The sequence below is a fragment of the Myotis brandtii genome, unplaced genomic scaffold (assembly GCF_000412655.1).
Source record: "Myotis brandtii unplaced genomic scaffold, ASM41265v1 scaffold481, whole genome shotgun sequence".
Classification (NCBI taxonomy): Eukaryota; Metazoa; Chordata; class Mammalia; order Chiroptera; family Vespertilionidae; genus Myotis; species Myotis brandtii.
This window is the reverse complement of record NW_005368381.1, coordinates 805,033-824,833: the sequence shown is the minus strand read 5'-3', so window position 1 is coordinate 824,833 and position 19,801 is coordinate 805,033. Positions and strand designations below refer to the sequence as shown.

At 44.9% G+C, this 19,801-nt stretch overlaps 1 protein-coding gene across 3 annotated transcripts in view; it reads right to left on the bottom strand.

Annotated features, from left to right (window-relative positions):
* ACRC (acidic repeat containing) overlaps window positions 1-19,801 on the bottom strand; it is a 34,578-nt gene that overhangs the window by 12,123 nt on the left and 2,654 nt on the right. For 2 of the 3 annotated variants that reach the window (XR_001364057.1, XM_014547683.1), the window contains exons 2-9: window positions 17,063-17,117; window positions 12,938-12,981; window positions 12,512-12,548; window positions 10,059-10,138; window positions 6,916-7,254; window positions 5,381-5,456; window positions 2,113-2,257; window positions 817-952 (exon numbers count right to left, since the gene is read on the bottom strand). Coding sequence is in view for 2 of the 3 variants with exons in the window: in XM_014547683.1 (XP_014403169.1) it covers window positions 817-952; window positions 2,113-2,257; window positions 5,381-5,456; window positions 6,916-7,254; window positions 10,059-10,138; window positions 12,512-12,548; window positions 12,938-12,981; window positions 17,063-17,117 (912 nt within the window). In the remaining variant the exon portion in view is untranslated. The remainder of the gene's footprint in view (window positions 1-816; window positions 953-2,112; window positions 2,258-5,380; window positions 5,457-6,915; window positions 7,255-10,058; window positions 10,139-12,511; window positions 12,549-12,937; window positions 12,982-17,062; window positions 17,118-19,801) is intronic. The other variant, XM_014547684.1, reaches the window with a different exon arrangement.

Genomic DNA, 19,801 nt, shown 5'->3' with positions numbered 1-19,801 from the left:
AAATGGCAGAGCCTTGAGTGGTGAATCTTTCGGAGCAGCTCCAGCCTGCTCATCTTTCTGTGGGACACTGCCCGAAATACACCTGGCCAAGACCTGGTTTCCGCCCTCCAGGAACATAGGTGGACAAGGTGGGGAACAATCACCTGGGCTGTGCGATTTGGTCAGGAGAAGCACTATGGAGAAACTGGGATCTGAGCTGGGCCCTTAACAACTGACTGGATTTGCAAAATTAGAAAAGCCATTCTAGGTGTGAAAAATGTAAGCAAAGATTGAGGCCAGGAAAGCCTGTGGTCCATTCTGAAAGCCAGTGGGAAACCAGCCTTGCTGGAGCACAGGCTAGTGGTGGAGCAGTGGGAGCCAAGACAACGACAGCCTTGAAAGCCAGGCTCCAGGCACTGGCAAGCCCCAGGTTTCTTAGCAGAGAGAAGAGTGAGGTGATGAGGGCCCATACCTGGGCAGAGGCAAAGATAGAGAAGGAATAACAGGAGAGTCATTATGAAGATCTGGTGATCGGCTAGATGTAGGGAACCTTGACCCTCAGTTACAGGGAGAATGAAGATGCTGCTGCTGCCAACAGGAAGCTGCAGAGAGAAAGCTAGGCTTACTAGAAAGATGGACAAGTGGGACTCTCAAGGATGGTGAGACATCCAATAATAATGTCCTCTAAGCAACACACAGTAGGCCTGTCCACCCTGGAATGACAGGTAAGGCTGTGACACAGGATGTCAGAGAATATCAGCACCTAAAAATAACTTAATAGGCACTGTGTCAGAAGAAAAGAGCCCAGAGGGAAAGCTGCCATGCTGCTGCCATCACCTGCAGAATCGCAGACTTTCAGAGAAATCTCAATCTTAGTGTAACGCTCCCTCGGGCAATGAAACAGGCCAGAGCTGCACAAGCCAGCAGTTCTCAGCATCTTATTATTCCAGCAGATATCCAGTCTCTCTGGCAGCTGAGAAAGACAAGCAAACAGTGAATCAGAAAGCAGTTCTAAGCAGACCGGAAAATATTAACTCAAGAGTTTTTGCAAATCTAAACATTCTGGGGAGAATTAAAGGCAAGTCAAAGCTCAGGCAAAGACCATTAACAGGCCATCAGGACGCAAGGGAGACTCTGAGAGCGTGGGAGTGCAGGGGCTGTGCTCCCTCGCATGGAGACCAAGTCAGGGGCAGCCACGAGAGGACAAACCAGTTGAGGTAGATGTGACCTGTGTGAGAGGGTGAGGCACAATTGAAAACGCAAGTCAGAACTTAAGGTTCCGCTAATCAGTCATCTGATGTGGCATCAGGAAGGGCACCAAAGAATGGGGAACCTTTAGAATGACAGAACTTTCCCTGCAGAGACAATAAAGTCTGAAAAACCTAATGGCCAATGGGTCTGCCTCTCTGCCCCAGATTCCTCCCAATCTAGTCTGCACCCCTGCTTCTGACAGACTTGTCTCTTTCAACAGCCACTTCATAGCACATCCCTGTGCAGTGGTGCCTACTGATTTCAATTTAAGCTCCCCTAACCTGATTCCCAAGGCTGTCTATTATCTAGTCCTATACTATCAAAAAAATAGCTAACATGTATTACTGACTATGCTGTAAGTCTTGTTCTAATACACTTCAGGTGTATTAACTTACCTAGGCCAAACAATAATTCCATGAAATAGGAGGAACAGTACTATGATTGTCCCCATTTTATAGATGAGGAAATGGAGGCAGAGGACTCAAGTAACTTGCCTGAGGTCACATTATTCTTCAACACAAACCCTCTTCCAGATAGTTGAGCCTCAAAATATGCCCTCTACCATCACTGACTTATCTCCACTTACCATCCTTCATTAACCAGAACAAGTCTCACTTCCTCCTGGCAATCCTATTTCCGGACCACTGAGGTCTCAGTGATTTCTCCCTCTCCTGATCTCCTGTGGTAGTAACAGTCTGTACTGTATATTATAATCCACAAACATTCTCTATTTCTTTCACATAAGCATGTCTCATCTCCCCATCTAAATTGACACTTCTTAAGGACAGGAAATATACCATTAGCACATCTGCACACCTCACAGCACCCAAGAGTGCCAGGCATACAGCGGGTATTCAATCAGTGCTTCTTCATTGATTTTACCTTGTTCTCAAAGACAGTGTTGTTCATCAGAGTGTACAATTTCTGAACCAGTTCATCCTTATTTTTCTTGAATTTTCTTCCAGAATACTGCTTTAACTTTTCAATGTTACGCAAGAAACATCCAGGTATATTGCAGTTAGTGTTCCTGCAAAAGGAAATTCAACTGAGTCTTATGTAACTAAACAAATAAATAGAAGAAATACATACATGTCAAGAGAGACTTGGAAAACTTGCTAGTCCCTCCTCCTTCCAGCTCCTTATATGAGGGCACTTCCCAAGATTCCATTCATAGCCTTTTCCTCTTTACTCCTTGCAAATCCTCAGATATGGGAAGCCCACGGTTTCAACCTCAACAGAAGTGATCCATACCTATATCTTCAGTCTCGATCTCTCTCCTAAGATCTAGTTCTGAGTTTACTATTAATTGTCCGATGCAAATTTCCAACTGACTCACATGAGCATGTCTCCAGCTCAATGTGTTTAATACCCAACTTCTGTTATATACAAGCTGAAAACCTCAAAGACATTTCTTGATTAATTTATTCCTTACCCTATATCCAATTAGGCACAACGACAGACCACTCTTTCCCACCACCTCATTGTCACCACCCTAGTTCCTCACCTCCCCTTTACACATTGATATTACAGCATCCCTCTGTGTTCCTTGCCTCCAAGCTCTTTTTTCTAATGTAACTCACAAACATACCTCCAGATTAATTTTCCTAGGCCATGTTCCAATTATGTCCCACTGACTTCTTGGCCCAGGTCAAGCTAGTCCTGATTTCTATTGCTTTTTTTAAAGATTTTTTTTTTAATTGAGTTTTAGAGAAAGAGGAAGGGAAAGAGAGAAACATCAATAAGCTGCCTCCTGCATGCCCCCTACTGGGGATCAAACCTACAAGCTGGGCATGTGCCCTGACCAGGAATCCAACTGGCAACCTTTCGGTGCATGGGATGGCTTTCAACCAACTGAGCCACACCGGCCAGGGCTCCTGACTTCTATTTCTAACTGGCATTCCCATTTTGGCCAAAGTGAGCAACTTAAATATTCCCTTGATGGGAACTGTGATTTCCCAGTTCATTCATGCCTTAGTATGACCTATTTGCCCATGGCCTAGAATGGCCACATATAACTGAGAACAAACTCCTGAGTAACACTTTATAATTTGCCAAGAACTTCCTTTTGCATTATCATAGCTCATCTTCACAACTGCCCGCCAGAAAAACTTACCAGTCTTATGATCTCCACTTTGCAGATAAGGAAACTGAACCTCAAAGGTTTTAACTTACTCAAAGTTTATGGAGACCCAAATCACATGACCACTATTGCTGCCCCATCTTTCAAGGCCTAATTCAAATGCACAAAGAACAGTGCTGAACACATAAAGGCCTCACACTTGTAATAACTATTTATTGAAACTAAAGCATTTTTATCTTGGCTGGAACAATACACAAGTCCAAAGAGACAAGCCCACAGAGCTGGAAAGATAAAACAGGAGCAAGCTATGGGAGGAAAAAAAGATGAACAAATGTAATAATCTGAACAATAAAGATTTAATTTTTTTTAAAAAAAAGAAAGAAAATGAAAAAAAAAGATAAAACAGGAGCAAACACAGGGAAGTGAGTTTCTGACTTAACAGGGCACTCATTAACCCTTAAGTCACAAAATAAACCCTATGTGAGGTGGCTGGGGTTAGGGAGAGGGAAAAAGTACCAGACCAGGCAAATACAGCTAAAGTAAGGTTCTTCATCCCAAAGCCTGATATGACTACCATTCCTGCCTCAAATTACTTAGTTCTGAAAGCAAATTTACATCAGAAAAGGTGGCAGATGAAGACCAGAACCATCTGCAGACCTCAGCAGAGAATGTGACCCCTGTTTGTATTTGTGCTCACAGCAAACAGGCCTTGTGGCTTAGCATACCTTCACCTCAATGCCTGTGCCATTTTACTGCAGGCTAGGTGTATCCACATCAGAGGAGTCAACAAGACTCAAAATGGGTACATTAGACATCATGACCAGTAAGCAGCCTCCACAGGAACAATGCTAAGCACAACAGGAAGTCTACAGACTGAAACAGGAAGTACCAAGGCAGCACTGAGGAGTCCAACAGGATAGTCTCCTTTGCATGAAGCAGAGGACAATGACAAAAGGGCAACTTTTTTCTTCTTTTGTCACACTGTCCAGCCAAGCAACCTTAGAGCGACCAAAAACACCCGTTCCTATAGGCAAAGCAGCTTGAATATGTATCTAGGAATCCAAAGAAGAAACTTTGCTGGGAGGAGAGCCTTCTAATATAGAACAAGCCATACTGCTATCAGCTACCTCACCCAGTGAGAAGTGTGGAAACAGAACCTCTCTGCTCAGGCCCAAGTCACTGCGTTGCCCAATGCCTGATACATCACTCCTCTTCTCCCCTTAAGATGCACTTATTGCCCCAGAATACAAGTAAAAAATTAAACATACAATCCTTCAAATATATGCCTTCTATCATAAGATAATTCAGATGTAAGTATATATTGCTCCTGAATGCAAGTAAAAACAAAGACATTATGCATACTGCATCATATTATTAAAGAAGAAAGTCAGAAGTTCCCAGAATCTACATGAGAAAATGTATTGATTCTTTGCTTCCTTTAAGTATTAGCATGTCTTTGGTCAAAATGGCCTATTGCTTTCAGTTTCAATTATATATAGCTCAATAAAAATAAAGGAACTATAAGCAATCTATTTCACCCCAATGTTTAATAAAGCTTGAAAATTATGCAAGAATATATAGAAGTAGTAAGAGTAACCGAGTTCATGAAAAACCTGGAAGACAATCCTGTCTGCCCTCCTCCTGATACCAGCGGACTGGAACCTGTCAATACTGCCTTCTCACCATTTCCACTGCGTTTGCTTTGGTTTAGTGCAAACCAGTGGCCATGAGGCTGGGGAAAAAAATAGTATCTTGTTTGGTTACATATCATTCTTTCATCTGAGTTAAAGGGCAAAGGAAACCTCAGAGGCCAGAGCTGCTACAAGGGCAAAAGTGTCCTAGTTGCCTGAAAACTGCAGGGGTCTTTGCAGAGTGCCACCCCAGCTCTGTTGGGGAAAGGGAGGAGGGGAGCGGCCAGAACCTGGGCCTCTCCCTCCTGCTTATGCCTTCCCAGTTCAGGGATGGAAACTTTTGTCCCCCTCCTCCACCAGACTCCTTCACCCCCCCCTGAATCCCCCCACATATGCCCAGTGGGATGTTTAACATCTGACAATCATGAGCAGTACGTACCTAGGCTCACACTTCTTAGGTCGCGCTGCTCTGCATTTCTTCTTTGAAGGCTGAACCCGCTTTTGTCCTCTAACAGCTGAAAAGATAATAGTTCATTTGTATCCCAAAAACTGGTACCATCAAGCAACTGGCAGAAACCTAGAAGGACCTCCCCCCACCCCAGTCATACCCAGAGCAACATCTATAAGCAACAACTGTCTGCCTGAAGGCTGCATATTGCTCCATCAGTCAGCATGAAATATTTACACACTGACTCAGAGCTGCCCACAAAAAAAGCTGTGTAGGACTCTGTCACAAGCACTGAGACTTATAATGGGGTCACAGGAGCAAGTGCCAAGGTTGGACTGTGAAGGCAACTGAGGTGTTAGCAGTACAAGGAGCGGCATGGCATATCTCACACACTGGCTCTGAGGAAAATGACTCATATCTCAGGAAGCACCTTCACCCTATTTGAAAGCCAAATCTTTCCACCATTATCTAGCTCCCATACTGCTGGTGGCTCTAGCCAGAGACTTATGTATTAGGAGTGTCATTCATTCACTTAAAATATTTATTAAGCATCTGATATGTGCCAAACACCAGGTTAGACCCTGGGAGAGACTGAAAGGTGAGTAAGAGTCCTCCAATCAATAGGCTCAGTGTCTACTGGGGGGCCAGAGTCAGATGTGAGTGCTTTAGCAGAGGTGGGGTCTAAAATCCTGGGAACCCAGAAGGAGCAGCAACTCTGACTTATAGCTTCCTATAAGTGACAACTGGGCTGGGTCCTAAGAAAAATCGGATATGCTCAGGGACAGCTCTAGTTGGTTTAGCTCAGTGGTTAGAGTGTTGGCCCTTAGACTGAAGGGTCCTGGGTTCGATTCCGGTTGCAGGCTTGATCCCTGATCCCTGGCCCTGATGGAGCCATGTGTGGAAGGAAACCAATCAATGTGTCTCTCTCACATCGATGTTTCTCTCTGTCTCTCCCCCTCCCTTCCACTCTCTTTAAAAATCAACAGGGAGGGAGAGGATAGCCTCAGGTGAGGATTAACAACAAAAAAGCTCAGGGAGAGCCCTAACCAGTTTGGCTCAGTGGATAGAGTGTCAGCCTGCGGACTGAAGGGTCCCAGGTTCAATTCTGGTCAAGGGCATGTATCTTGGTTTCAGGCACATCCCCAGTGGAAAGGGGTGCATGAGGCAGCTGATCGATGTTTCTCTCTCATCGATGTTTCTAACTCTCTATCCCTCTCCCTTCCTCTCTGTAAAAAATCAATAAAATATATTTTAAAAAAAAAAAGCTCAGGGAGAAAGTACTCCAGGCAGATAGGATGGTGAATACTAAGACTTGGATGCTCCTCCTCCATTTCTAGAAAGATCCTTTTCATTGGGATGGTGTCCTCCCTTGGCCACTTAGGCAGCTGTTGAAATGACACAGGGTTGGCAGGTAGAAAAGGCAGACCCAACAAGACACATATCCAGGGGAAAGGGCAAGGCAGGCGTGACTGGCACACTGGGAGGGCTACTTGGGGGAACAGGGGTACTTAGCTTGACTGGCTTACCAGGTGTCACACATATATTTTTGGTTTTACATTTCCTTTTCCTTGGTACAGGTACAAACTCTCCATCAGTTGACATTTTTATATCTGAAATCTCTACTTCAACCTCAGCAGCATTTGGTGGTTGGCAGAGATTTTCACCAGTATCATCAGATGAATTGCATAGAGAGAGAGCACACTGCTCCATCTCCTTTTCAATTGAGGCCATTTGGCCCTCATCAGCTGCATCCTCTTCTGTTGTCACAGGGCCCTCCACATTACTATCATCATCATCACTGATAATTATTGGAAACTCCTGGATCATAAAGTCATCAGTATCAGATAACACTTCCAGAATCTCATCTGAAATTCAAGAGGCACATTCACATATAAGCAGACTTTCTCCACCCTATGTCCCCACCCTGAGACACTCAACTTCAGATTATTGAGCAGAAATTAAACAAGCAGGAAACTGTGACATTATGAATCACAGTTAAGAATCAGTTATTCTAGATTATTTTCCCTCTATTACTTTTTTACTTTACAGAGAATAGTTACAGATAAAACCAATCCAAGTCCAGTGGAAATCTTCAAATCACATTCTCTAAATAGCACGATGTAGGTGATCAGATGTTCCCAAATACAGGTCTGTAGATTTGTATAGTCTCACTGGTCCATAGAAAAATAAGAGACAATAGAATAATACAGTGGGGTTTTTTCTCAACAAGTTCAATTTCTATAACTTAAAGGACTGTCCTTTATTTTGAGATTATGTCCTCACTAAACTTTTGGGGCTCTTTACTTTATGAAATCATGGTGATAGTAGATAGTAGTTGGAGTGTATTTCCATCATCAGACAAATTAAAAATTGGCAATTCTATGCTTGCCACCAAAATTTAATTTTCTAACCACTGATGTAAGAGTGAGGAGTTAAGTCTTGATGTTAGCACTGAAAGGCCTTGGGAGCATTTGGAATGTCATCGCCCTCAGTTGAAGGAGCCCTTCACCTGATTTGAAGGGCAGCATGTCTAACACCACATGCTCTCTGGAGTCTGTTCAGAGCTTAGCTTCTAGGTTTCTGATTCTGGATGTAAAAATGTAAACCAGAGCAGAGGCAAGATGTGAAACATATCCATGATGCAAAAAATCTTTATTGTAAAACTAGAGGCCCAGTGCATGAAATTCGTGCACTGGGGGGGGTGTCCCTCAGCCCAGCCTGCACCCTCTCCAATGTGGGACCCCCCCCCCACAGGGATTGGGCCTAAATGGACAGTTGGACATCCCTCTCACAATCCAGGACTGCTGGCTCCCAACCACTCGCCTGCCTGCCTGCCTGCCTGATTGCCCCTAACTGCTTCTGCCTGCCAGCCTGATCACCACCTAACCACTCCCCTGCCAGCCTGATAGATGCCTAACTGTTCCCCTGCCAGCCTGGTCACCCCCAACGGCCCTCCCCTGCCGGCCTGGTCCCCCACAATGGCCCTCCCCTGCCAGCCCAATTGCCTCCAACTGCCCTCCCCTGCTGGCCATCTTGTGGCAGCCATCTTGTGGCCACATGGGGGCTGCCATCTTTGACCACATGGGGGCGGTCATCTTGTGTGTTGGAGTGATGGTCAATTTGCATACTGGTCATGACTAATTAGCATACCAGGGCTAATTAGCATATCCCTCTCTTATTTGTGTTTGGTGTGATGGTCAAGTTGCATGCCAGTTATGACTAATTAGCATATCCAGGCTAATTAGCATATCGCTCTCTTATTATATAGGATTGCAGATTTGGGAGAATGTATATTGAACTCTCATCTATTATTTGAATTAATTACCAAACAACTTTAGATATGCAATAAGGAAAGAGAAAGGAGTGGGCATGCTCCCCAGAAAACTTAAAGATTTCCCACTGCAATGGAAACCTTTAAAACAAACAGTGGGGACGCACTGCTCACAATCCATAAAGCATGACCCCGTCCATTGACAAAGGTTAGAATTGAGGTTTAAAGTGTGTTAAAATTCCTCAGGCCTCTTTTTCTGTAAAATTATCAAAATTCATGTGGCGAACAGTAAAGAGACAAAGACAGTCCCTTGGAGCCTTCTTCATCCCTCCATGACTGAAATGGATGCCCACAGTTATTAGCCCACTGGTCAGACACGTAAGAGCAGCCTGAGTTGAAAATTCACCCTCAAAAGACTACGGATCTTCTGACTCAAGGAGTCAGCAGCTAGTGGCCTATGGGCTCTGTCACTCATGCTCTACTCTGCAGCTACCTCCCAGGGACCACTTTCCTGCTCAGGCACATGCACTCAGAGCTAAAGAAAAGGAGGGAGAAAAGAAATTCGAGTGGACAGGTGGTGGAACAGGAGGCTAGGGTTCTAAGCCACCTCTCTTTTCCCTGCTCTCATATCCCAGGTTAGCTAGGAAATGCTAGCCAACGGTAGTTTTAGTGTAGTTACCAAAGAAGTAACCAGTACCTTAACTAAGCACCTATGTATCATGCCCTACACCTTGTACTAAGCGAACAAAGATAAATAAAATACCACCCCTGATGCTTAAGAAGCTCCTAGTCTTCCTACATTTCAGACCCACTGAGCAGGTTCTAACCTGGGAGTAAAGCTCCATGCCTCTCACAAGGTTAAAAGGGCCTCTGAATCTAAAGAGGCAAGGTCCTGCTGCAGGAAGCAGGTAGTGAGAAAAACAGGAATCTCTAGAAAACATACAGAGAGTAGCAAAAGGCAAAGACAAAGAGCTAGATGAAGAAAGCACAGATTCTTCTGCAGGACCATCATCACTCACCCAGGTCTCCATCAGGCAAAAAGAAGGAGCCCATGCTTCTCTCACTCCTCTTTGTTACTCCTACACAGAGAGAAGGAAGAAGGGTGTCCTTGGCTTGCTTCCCTCTGCTCCCTTAAAGCAGTGCTACGTAGGTGAGAACTCCATTGAGAGAAATGCCCAGAATCTAAGGCAGCAACAGGAGCAGTTGCTGCTGTGTTAGGAAATCTATTAAGGGGTGTAGGGAATCCAGCTATATCCACATCCGGCACATATGAGGAAAGAAATGGTGGCATCACTACTAAGTGACTCAGAATAGAACTTTGGCTGATTTATCTTGCAATGCTTATGTGTGATGAGCTTGCAGAGCTCAGCTGCTTCTCTAATTTTGTGGTATACTTGCCTCTGCCACTTTCGGCGTCCTTACTTCCATCTTCCTCAGGGAAGTATTCATCATCAGAATCCGAGTCAATCACCACATAGCTGAGTGATAAGATAGGGAAACACCAAAGAAAAGTGTGAACACAACATTCTTTCCATGACATTTCCAATCTTTTCTACAATGAACAGGGCCACTTTGTTATCCCCTTGAACATTTCATCCTTAAAATTATCTCGTTTCTTGATTTCCAGAATACTGTTCTGTTTCAGTTCTCTTCTCACTTTTTCATCCACTCCTCACTCACTTCTTTCCCTCATCACATTCCCAGAGTTTAGCTAACAACCCTTTCCTACCAATTTAATCAATTCCTTGGGATTGGGTAAGCATTATCTATCTGCCCACCCAATCCATCCTATCCAGTCCGACTTTGCCTCTGACTTCTATCTCCTCAATTCCAAATTCCTGCCTGAATGTCCTGTGCGTAGAGCCAATTTTTAGTCAGCATGCCTAGGAATAGCTTTCCCAACTGCTGATTGATAGTGTCTGTTCTGACAACTCAGGGAGCATCCTAATTCCTGTCTGTACTCTATTGGTCATTAAATGTTTTGAATATCAGCCCTGGTTATTGGCCCCTTGATTTCAACATGCCCCAAACTGCTCATCACTATCCTCCCCAAACCCACTCTTCCTATAGTATCCCAGAGAGAAACCACCTGGCACTGAACCATGATCTGTGGGCACTCCTGACAGGCCCCTTAAAATGGATTTTCTTTACATATTTAGTCTAGCAGAGGCAGGAAGAAACCAATTTTTCTATTTAAAAATTAAATAGTTTTTCATTGATCAAATAAGGACTTTGTTGTGTATAATGTTATAAACCAGACTACTTCTAAGGATCCATGATAAACTATTTAAAATGTAAATGATAGTCATGGAAATATTCTGCATCTTTGACAGTGGTGATGGTTACACCACAGAATATGAGTTTTGTCAAAATTCATCAAACTGTACATTGAAAAAGTGTGAATTTTGCTGTATGTAAATCAAACCTCAATAAACCTGCCTTAAGTATAAATAATAAAACTGATCATTTCCAATAAATAGCTTTATACAATGCATTATTTGGTTCCAGAATTACAGCTGACCGCAACTGCTGACTTTAAATCACTTTTCACACACTGGTGGCAGGCTTTATGGCTTACATGTTGCAAAATAATCAACAGAGATAAATCAGAGCTAACTAGAAAAATTTTCCCACTTGACAGCGCTATTTGGCTTGGAGGAGGATGGGGGGCAGAAATGACCAATTAACATTTCTACAGAGATGTAAGGAGTATATGTGGAAACCATAGTTATCTAGCACCATATTTCAGATTTATTCCAATAATTGTAGCATCTCCTATAGTTTGGTACCTGGGCAACACCTGTTCATCTAGCTCTGGCTAGCACAGAAGGCTCCTTAATAGAAATAGAAGATAATGCTGAAAGATGGAAGAGTGTTGGACCACAAAGGACTTTATCTACTGGAGATAGACAGCTTGATTTTCCTATGACAAGCAATTGAAATAGGGGATCAATATGGCCAATGCAGTGTCTCTGGAGATGAATCTGGAAGGGCGATGCAGACTGAATCAGAGGAGGAAGAGATCAAGGGGATGAGCCACTTAAAAACACTCTTACACTAACACAAGAGTGAAAACTGATCAGGGCCTGTGTAGTGGAGACTGGAAGTTAAGAGATGGTTCACACCAACATTCTGAAAGAGAATCTAATTAGATAATGGACTGGAATTAAGGAATCTGATATTTTGAACCTGGTTGTGAGATCAAGCACCCATTATGACCCTGAACATGGTGTTCACAGAGGAAAAGTGATATCTATTCTGAAATCTTACCCAGAACATTGTTCCTTAAAAAATGTCAAATTTGGCCGAAACCGGTTTGGCTCAGTGGATAGAGCGTCGGCCTGCGGACTGAAGGGTCCCGGGTTCGATTCCGGTCGAGGGCATGTACCTGGGTTGCGGGCACATCCCCGGTGGGAGATGTGCAGGAGGCAGCTGATCGATGTTTCTCTCTCATTGATGTTTCTGACTCTCTATCCCTCTCCTTTCCTCTCTGTAAAAAATCAATAAAATATATTTTTTTAAAAAATGTCAAATTTGCCCTGGCTGGTGTTGCTCATTTGGTTGGAACATCATCCTGTGTACCAAAAGATTGCAGGTTCAATTCCCAGTCAGGGCACATACCTAGATTGTGGGTTCAATCCCCAGTCAGGGCACGTACAGAAGGCAACCAATCAATGTACTCTTTCACATTGATATTTCTCTCTCTCTCTCTCTCTCTCTCTCGCTCTCTCGCTCTCGCTCTCACTCTCCTTCTCCCTCTCCCCTCCCCTCCCCCTCTCTCTAAAATTAGTAAGCATATCCTTGGGTGAGGATTTTAAAAATTGTCAAATTTCACTAATTCTCCTACTTACTCCATGTTCCTATTCTGTGTGCTCATTCCAGCCACACCTAAATTAGAGAAAGAAAGAGGGTATTAGAAAGCATCTGAATCATGACAAAATCTGGTGACCCATGTTTTTAACTCCCTAAAACCAAAGTCCATAAATTGAAACTGGTTAAAAATTTATGGTAGACTCTTTTCTTACATTTCCCATGAGAGATAGAGAGGAAATAAAAGTAAGGAGACCTAGAATGAATGAGGTAAAGGAAGCAAATTTAAAAAGGAGCACAGTACAGGGAACTTCTTTTGCTCTTAGCAGCAAGGACATTAAATTTGCTTCCCCAATCTAGAGAGAGCCCTAGAAGAGACCAACCCAGGACCAGCTCACACCAAATCACACTTCAGTCATCTCTACAAAGACATGGTTAAATTACCGCTTTGAATAGGCTGTACTTACAGGGCTCAAATTCTTCATCACTGCTTGAGTCCACAATAAGAATGCTATTGGAGAAATAAAATACATGTTGTTTTAAAGGAAGGCTACCAACATCATAATGCCAAAAATCTCCAACGAAGAGAACCCCCCAAATCATAGTTTCTGAAATGCACATTGGTTTTAAAGGCTTATTAAATTAGGCACAATAGGGGAGTGAAGGAAAATTAGAAGCAACTTAGTCTTTACTACAGAGTCAAAGATAGGGGAAGAATGTTAGTTGAGTATCATTAGCTATCAGTGCCTGTTTTCTGCCAAATGTTTTCTTTCTATTTAAAGATATAAAAGTGAATTCTGATAAAGGAGCCACAGGGGAAAGGACTTAAGGATGAAGAGAATACAGTTAAAATTGAAATGGGCAAAAGGGACATCCCTTGGGGCTTTACTGCTTGAAGAGGGCCTGCTTATAGGGACTACTATCTAGGTAAACAGACAAATGCTGGAGTCCATTTCTTGGGGAGCAAATAACAGATGATTTTAAAGCTGTAACTGGTCCCTGCCCTGAGCCATGATGTTAGGGCCTCTTGCTTCTCTGCCTCACAATTTCCTTGGGCACTCGTATTCATTCTTCCCTGCCATGTGGCAGCCTGAGGTGAGGCCACAGCACATTCTGGCTCAGGATCCCTCAGCTCACCAGATAGCAGCTGACAGTCGTCAGCCATGCATGATACAGATTCCAAATCCAGCTTGGAGAACTCATGCTGCAGTAAGCATCACTTCAGCATTGAAACTAGCTACATCCTAGGACCTAATCATAGGTCATCTTACCATTAGTTATTGTGACAGAGCTCACAGAGGGTACCACAGATGCTAAAGAAGGTGGACATTAAATAGCTGTAAGGGTTTACATATATTTATATGGTTTTACATAATAGTTACAAGATTTTACATATAAAAAAGGTAGCCTTAACCACTTCTTGAGGACTTTCATTTTAGCCTTGAGGTTGATTACTGGGAAGACATGCTGGCTCACTCCCTTAATTAAATTTCCTATTCATTTATCCATCACTATACACTAGACTTACTGAGCAGTAGACTTCAAGTTGTTTTGTTTTTTAAATCAAGAAAGAAAATTCTTGCTAGGTGTAAGGTTTGTAAGGAATGGGTCCAAATGTGACCTTGGTTATCTTGAAACCTATTATCAATAAGTAGCACTATATATAAACTAAACTATACTTCATCTATTTTCTTACATGCTTTTGCATTAGATACAGAGAGCAGACTGATAGTTGCCAGAGGGGAGGGGGCTTGGGGGACTGGGTGAAAAAGGTGAAGGGATTAAGAAGTACAGACTGTGGGGGGCAATGGACGATAAGGACACATATGTAATATCTTAATCAATAAAGAAAAAAAAGAAGTACAGACTGGTAGTCACAAAATAGTCAAGGGGATGTGAGGTACAGCATAGGGAATATAGTCAATAATATTGTAATAACTATGTGTGGTGCCAAGTGGGCACTGGAAATATTGCAGGGAACACTATGTAAAGTATATGATTGTCTAACCACTATGTACACCTGAAACTAACACAAAATAATATTGAATGTAAACTGTAATTGAAAAATAAAATTTAAACTTCTTTTAAAAAAATAAAACAAAGAATCTTAAAATACTAATTAGGCTTTGATTGATCAATGAACACCAGACCCCCACCCTTTGTATTATGTATTTCAGTAGCATTTCTGCACTTCTGCCCCTTCAAACTGCCAAAACCCCCTTTTACTCTTAACGACTTTGTATCATAAGTCACTGGGACAATAGAAGCAATCAGACAGGAATGCCCTCATCCTCCCAAGAACAAATTGACTGACTTATCTGTAACTACCTGCCTTCTCTGTTCTCAAGAAAAGCATAGTGTCCCTACCGCTATCTGAGGCCAAGTCCTCCCTTGTTCTTTCCATCTCATCCTCCTCTAGCCTTCTCAAGGACTTTATTCCTGCAATTTTCTGTGCTGTATTATTGTCCCCTCTCCCTGGTTCATTCATTCTACTATCCCTAGACCCCATGTCCCCCAGTTATATATTTCCAGACTTGAACTTTCCACTGAACTCCAGCTATATGTGTAATATCTTGGGTATTACTAAGTATTTAGAACATAACATGGCCAACACAGAACTCTTGATTTCCTCCCTCAGTCCTGTTCCTATACCAGTCTTACCCATCTCGGTCACTGGCACCACCATCCAATCCATCAGCAAGACCTGTTGGCTCTACCTCTAGAGCAGCGGTTCTCAACCTGTGGGTCACGACCCCTTTGGGGGTTGAACGACCCTTTCACAGGGGTCGCCTAAGACCATCGGAAAACACATATATAATTACATATTGTTTTTGTGATTAATCACTATGCTTTAATTATGTTCAATTTGTAACAATGAAAATACATCCTGCATATCAGAAAATTACATTACAATTTATAACAGTAGCAAAATTACAGTTATGAAGTAGCAACGAAAATAATTTTATGGTTGGGGGTCACCACAACATGAGGAACTGTATTAAAGGGTCGCGGCATTAGGAAGGTTGAGAACCACTGCTCTAGAGTAAATTTCATCTAATCTAAAACATTATTATATGTACACTACCAAATGATTACATACTATCAAACATATAATGTATCCTAATTTCAGAAATGATGAAATGTGAAAAAATGTCTTAGATGTACTACAATATTCATCCAACTCTCTCCCACTCCATTATTACCACCTTACTCTAAGCTACCATCACTTCTCACCAAACTTCTGCAAATCTGTTCTTGGGCCTTGGTTGTAAAAGAACTATTTATCTCATAGGGCTATTGTGAAAATTAAACAAGATAATGTCTGCCCTCCTATAGGATAATGTACTTCTCCCCCATCACAGCACTTATCACACTATACTGTAATTGCCTGTTTACATGTTTCTACTTTCCATCCCAGATGGTAAGCTATGCAAGGGTTTGGTAGTATATCTGTTTCACACTGATTTGAAGTGTCATTTTTATCATGAACTAAAATTTTTTATGTATTCAGGTCTATTTCCAAACTCTTTGTTCTACGGTTTCTACACTCTCCCATATACACTTACATGCTTGTCTGTGAAGGAGGAAACCAGGGCAGTGTCCCAGGAGAAGACTAGAGGAGATAAGGCAACTACCTTAAAGTACATCATCATGGAGAAGAAAAATACTACATCTGTTATTTCTAGAGGGCAGCACTATAAACCAGGTAGAAGTAAAGTAAAGATAGGTTTGAAGTTCCTCAGAATGCAGAACATTCTAGTAATTACCCTGTACACATATTCAACAATACAATTGTGTGTAGGAGTTGTATGTTCCTGGCCACCAACAGAGATGTTATATAGAGGACTAGAGGCCCGGTGCATGGGGGGGCGGGGGGAGTCCCTCAGCCCGGCCTGCACCCTCTCCAATCTGGGACCCCTGCAGGATCAGGCCTAAACCAGCAATCAGACATCCCTCTCACAATCCGGGACTGCTGGCTCCTAACCGCTCACCTGCCTGCCAGCCTGATCACCCCCTAACTGCTCCCCTGCCAGCCTGATTGACATCTAACTGCTCCCCTGCTGGCCTGGTCACCTCCAACTGCACTCCCCTGCCAGCCTGGTCACCCCTAACTGTCCTCCCCTGCAGGCCTGGTCATACCCAACTGCCCTCCCCTGCCGGCCTGGTTGCCCCCAACTGCCCTCCCCTGCCGGCCTGGTCGCCCCCAACTGCCCTCCCCTGCCGGCCTGATGGCTTCCAACTGCCCACCCCTGCCAGCTTGATCACCCACAACTGCCCTCCCTTGCCAGCCATCTTGTGGTGGGCATCTTGTGGTGGGCATCTTGTGGCAGGCATCTTGTGGCGGCCATCTTGTGACGACATCACGCGAGGGCATCGCGCGATATCTCTAGGCTTTTATTATATAGGATAAGTGTATTGAGTAGGAGGCTGGACTCCAATGATTCTAAGATCCATTTTTATACTTCCATTTTATAACTAACCAAGTTATACACTCTGCAGACTCTAAATAAAGCAAACGTACTTTTTGAGAAAGTTGTTTTGCCAACAAAGTAGGGCTAAACTAAGAGAAAATAGAATTTTTCAAATCTCACCAATCATCATCATGAATCTTCGATTGGCCAGCCTTTTCTTTGGACATGTCCTCACCTATAGTCAAGACAAAGATATGCATTTTAAGAAAACAAGAAGTCAGAACACATTTCTACATTGTGCATTAATCTTTCAGCAGCTTCTTTACCCTAATTTAAAGGCAAAACTTTACTCTGTGAAATGAGAAGTACTTAAATTTCCTTATTGCAGACTGCCTGGATGTAGAAAACTATAAGCAAGAAGTACCACACCCCTCTCCCACTTTGCACTGATGAGTCAGAAAACCCAAAGAACCTTACTTCCACCTCACATCTCAAGGAAGTCTACCTATCAGGCTTCAAACCCTCTGTCTCCCCCGACCCCTCGACCTTCCTACTGCTGCTCCCAGCCAGTCTTACACAGACCAGGCCACCACACACCTCTATCCAACCACCACCCTCCCAATCCCCCTATCCCACCTCCTGCTGGTCTTATACCAATCAGGCCACCCTCCCTCCACACTTCCATCTTCCTACTCCTGCCTTCCCAACTAGTCTTGCAGCACTCAGGCCTCAACTTCTCCACTCACTTCACCCATGCACCCCATCTCACCACTCCTCCTCAGGTCTTTACACTGACAAGCCTAGAGCCCTCCCCCTACCCCTGCTACCTCCAGCCAATCAGGCCATAACTCCTTCACTCACCCTCCCTCTGCCTCTCCTCCCCAGGTCTTACACTGGTGGGTCTATACCCCTGCCTCTACTCCCACCTCCAGTCAATCAGACCTCAACTCCTCCACTCACACCAGCACCTAAAACCCATCCCTTCCATGCGCCTGTGCTCCCCTCCCACCTCTTCTGCAGCCAATCAGGTCGTGACTCCTCCACTCACCCCCTTCTTCTCCTCAGGAGGTCTTATACTGGCTGGCCTCCACCCTCCCCCACACCCGCTCCCACTTCCAGCAGGGCTATTCCACTCCCCCCACACCAGCTTCCGGCCTCCAGCCAATCAGACGTCAACTCTTCCACTCAACCCTCTCTCCTCCTCAGGTCTTACACCAGCAGGCTTATACCCTTCCCCCCACTCCTGCTTCCTGCCTCCAGCCAATCAGGCCTCCACTCCAATCACTCCCTAGTCCCCCTGCCCCCTCTTCTCCTCAGGATGTCTTACTCTGGCAGACCTACACCCCTCCCCCCATACCTGCTTCCCACCTCCAGCCAATCAGGCCTGGACTCCTCCACTCACACACGTCCCCATGTCCTGTGCCCCCAATCCCACCTCTTCTCCTCAGGAGATCTTACAGCCTCTTCTCAGGAGGTGTTATACCAGCAGGCATAAAGCCCTCCCTCCACTCCTGCTTCCCACCTCCAGCCAATCAGGCCTCAACTCCTCTACTCATCCTCCATCCCAACTCCCTCCTCTTCGCAGGAGGTATTACTAAAGCAGGCCTATATTCCTCCCCGCTCCTGCTTCCAACTCCAACCAATCAGGCCTGAACGCCTCCATTCACACACACACACACACCCCATGTCCTGTGGGCCCCACTCCTACTTCTTTTCCTCAGGAGATCTTACAGCTTCTTCTCCTTAGGAGGTCTTATACCAGTAGACCTAAAGCCCTGCCCCTACTCCCACTTTCTGCCTGCAGCCAATCAGGCCTCGACTCCTCCATTCACCCCCTCTTTTCCTCAGGATGTCTTACTCTAGCAGGCCTATACCCTTCCTCCCATTCCCACTTCCTGCCTCCAGCCAATCAGGTCACCACTCCTCCACTCACCCTCAATCCCCCCTGCCCCTGCTTCTCCTCAGGATGTCTTATTCCAGCAGGTCTACACCCTGCCCCCCTACTCCGGCTTCCCGCCTCCAGGCCTACACCCCTCCCCCTATATCCGCTTCCGACCTCCAGCCAATGAGGCCTTGACTCCTCCATTAACCCGCTTATTATCCCCCTGCCCCCACTGCCGCCTCTTCTGAGGATGTCTTACTCCAGCAGGCCTACACCCTTCCCCCACTCCGGCTTCCCGCCTCCAGGCCTACACCCCTCCCCCTATATCCGCTTCCGACCTCCAGCCAATCAGGCCTCGATTCCTGTACTCACCCACCCGCTCCTCTCAGGATGTCTTATTCCAGCAGGTCTACACCCCTCCCCCACTCCCACTTCCTGCCTTCAACCAATCAGGCTTCGACTCCACTCACTCCCCAACCCCCCTCCCCTCAGGTCTTAACACAGGCAGGTCTACACCCCTCCCCCACTTCCACTTCCTGCCTCCAACCAATCAGGCTTCGACTCCTTTACTCACCACCCCCTTACTCTGGCTTCTCCTCAGGATGTCTTATGCCAGCAGGTCTACACCCCTTTCCCCATACCCGCTTCCCGCCTCCCGTCAATCAGGCCTTAATTCCTCTACTCACCCCTCCCCACCCGCCTCTTCTCCTCAGGATGTCTTATTCTGGCAGGTCTACATCCTTCCCACCACACCTGCTTCCCGCCTCCAACCACTCAGGCCTCGACTCCTCCACTAACCCCCGACACACCCCTCCTGCTCCCGCTGCCACCTCTTCTCCTCAGGATGTCTTACTCCAGCAGGCCTACACCCCTTTCCCCCATACCCGCTTCCTGCCTCCAGCCTCCAGCTAGTCTTGCAACATTCAGGCCTTGACTCCTGCACTTATCCTCCTCCTCACACGCACCTCTTAGCCCCAACCAAATGAGGCATGACCACCCCCCAAAATACCTCCACTTCTTTCCCCTTTTCCCACCTT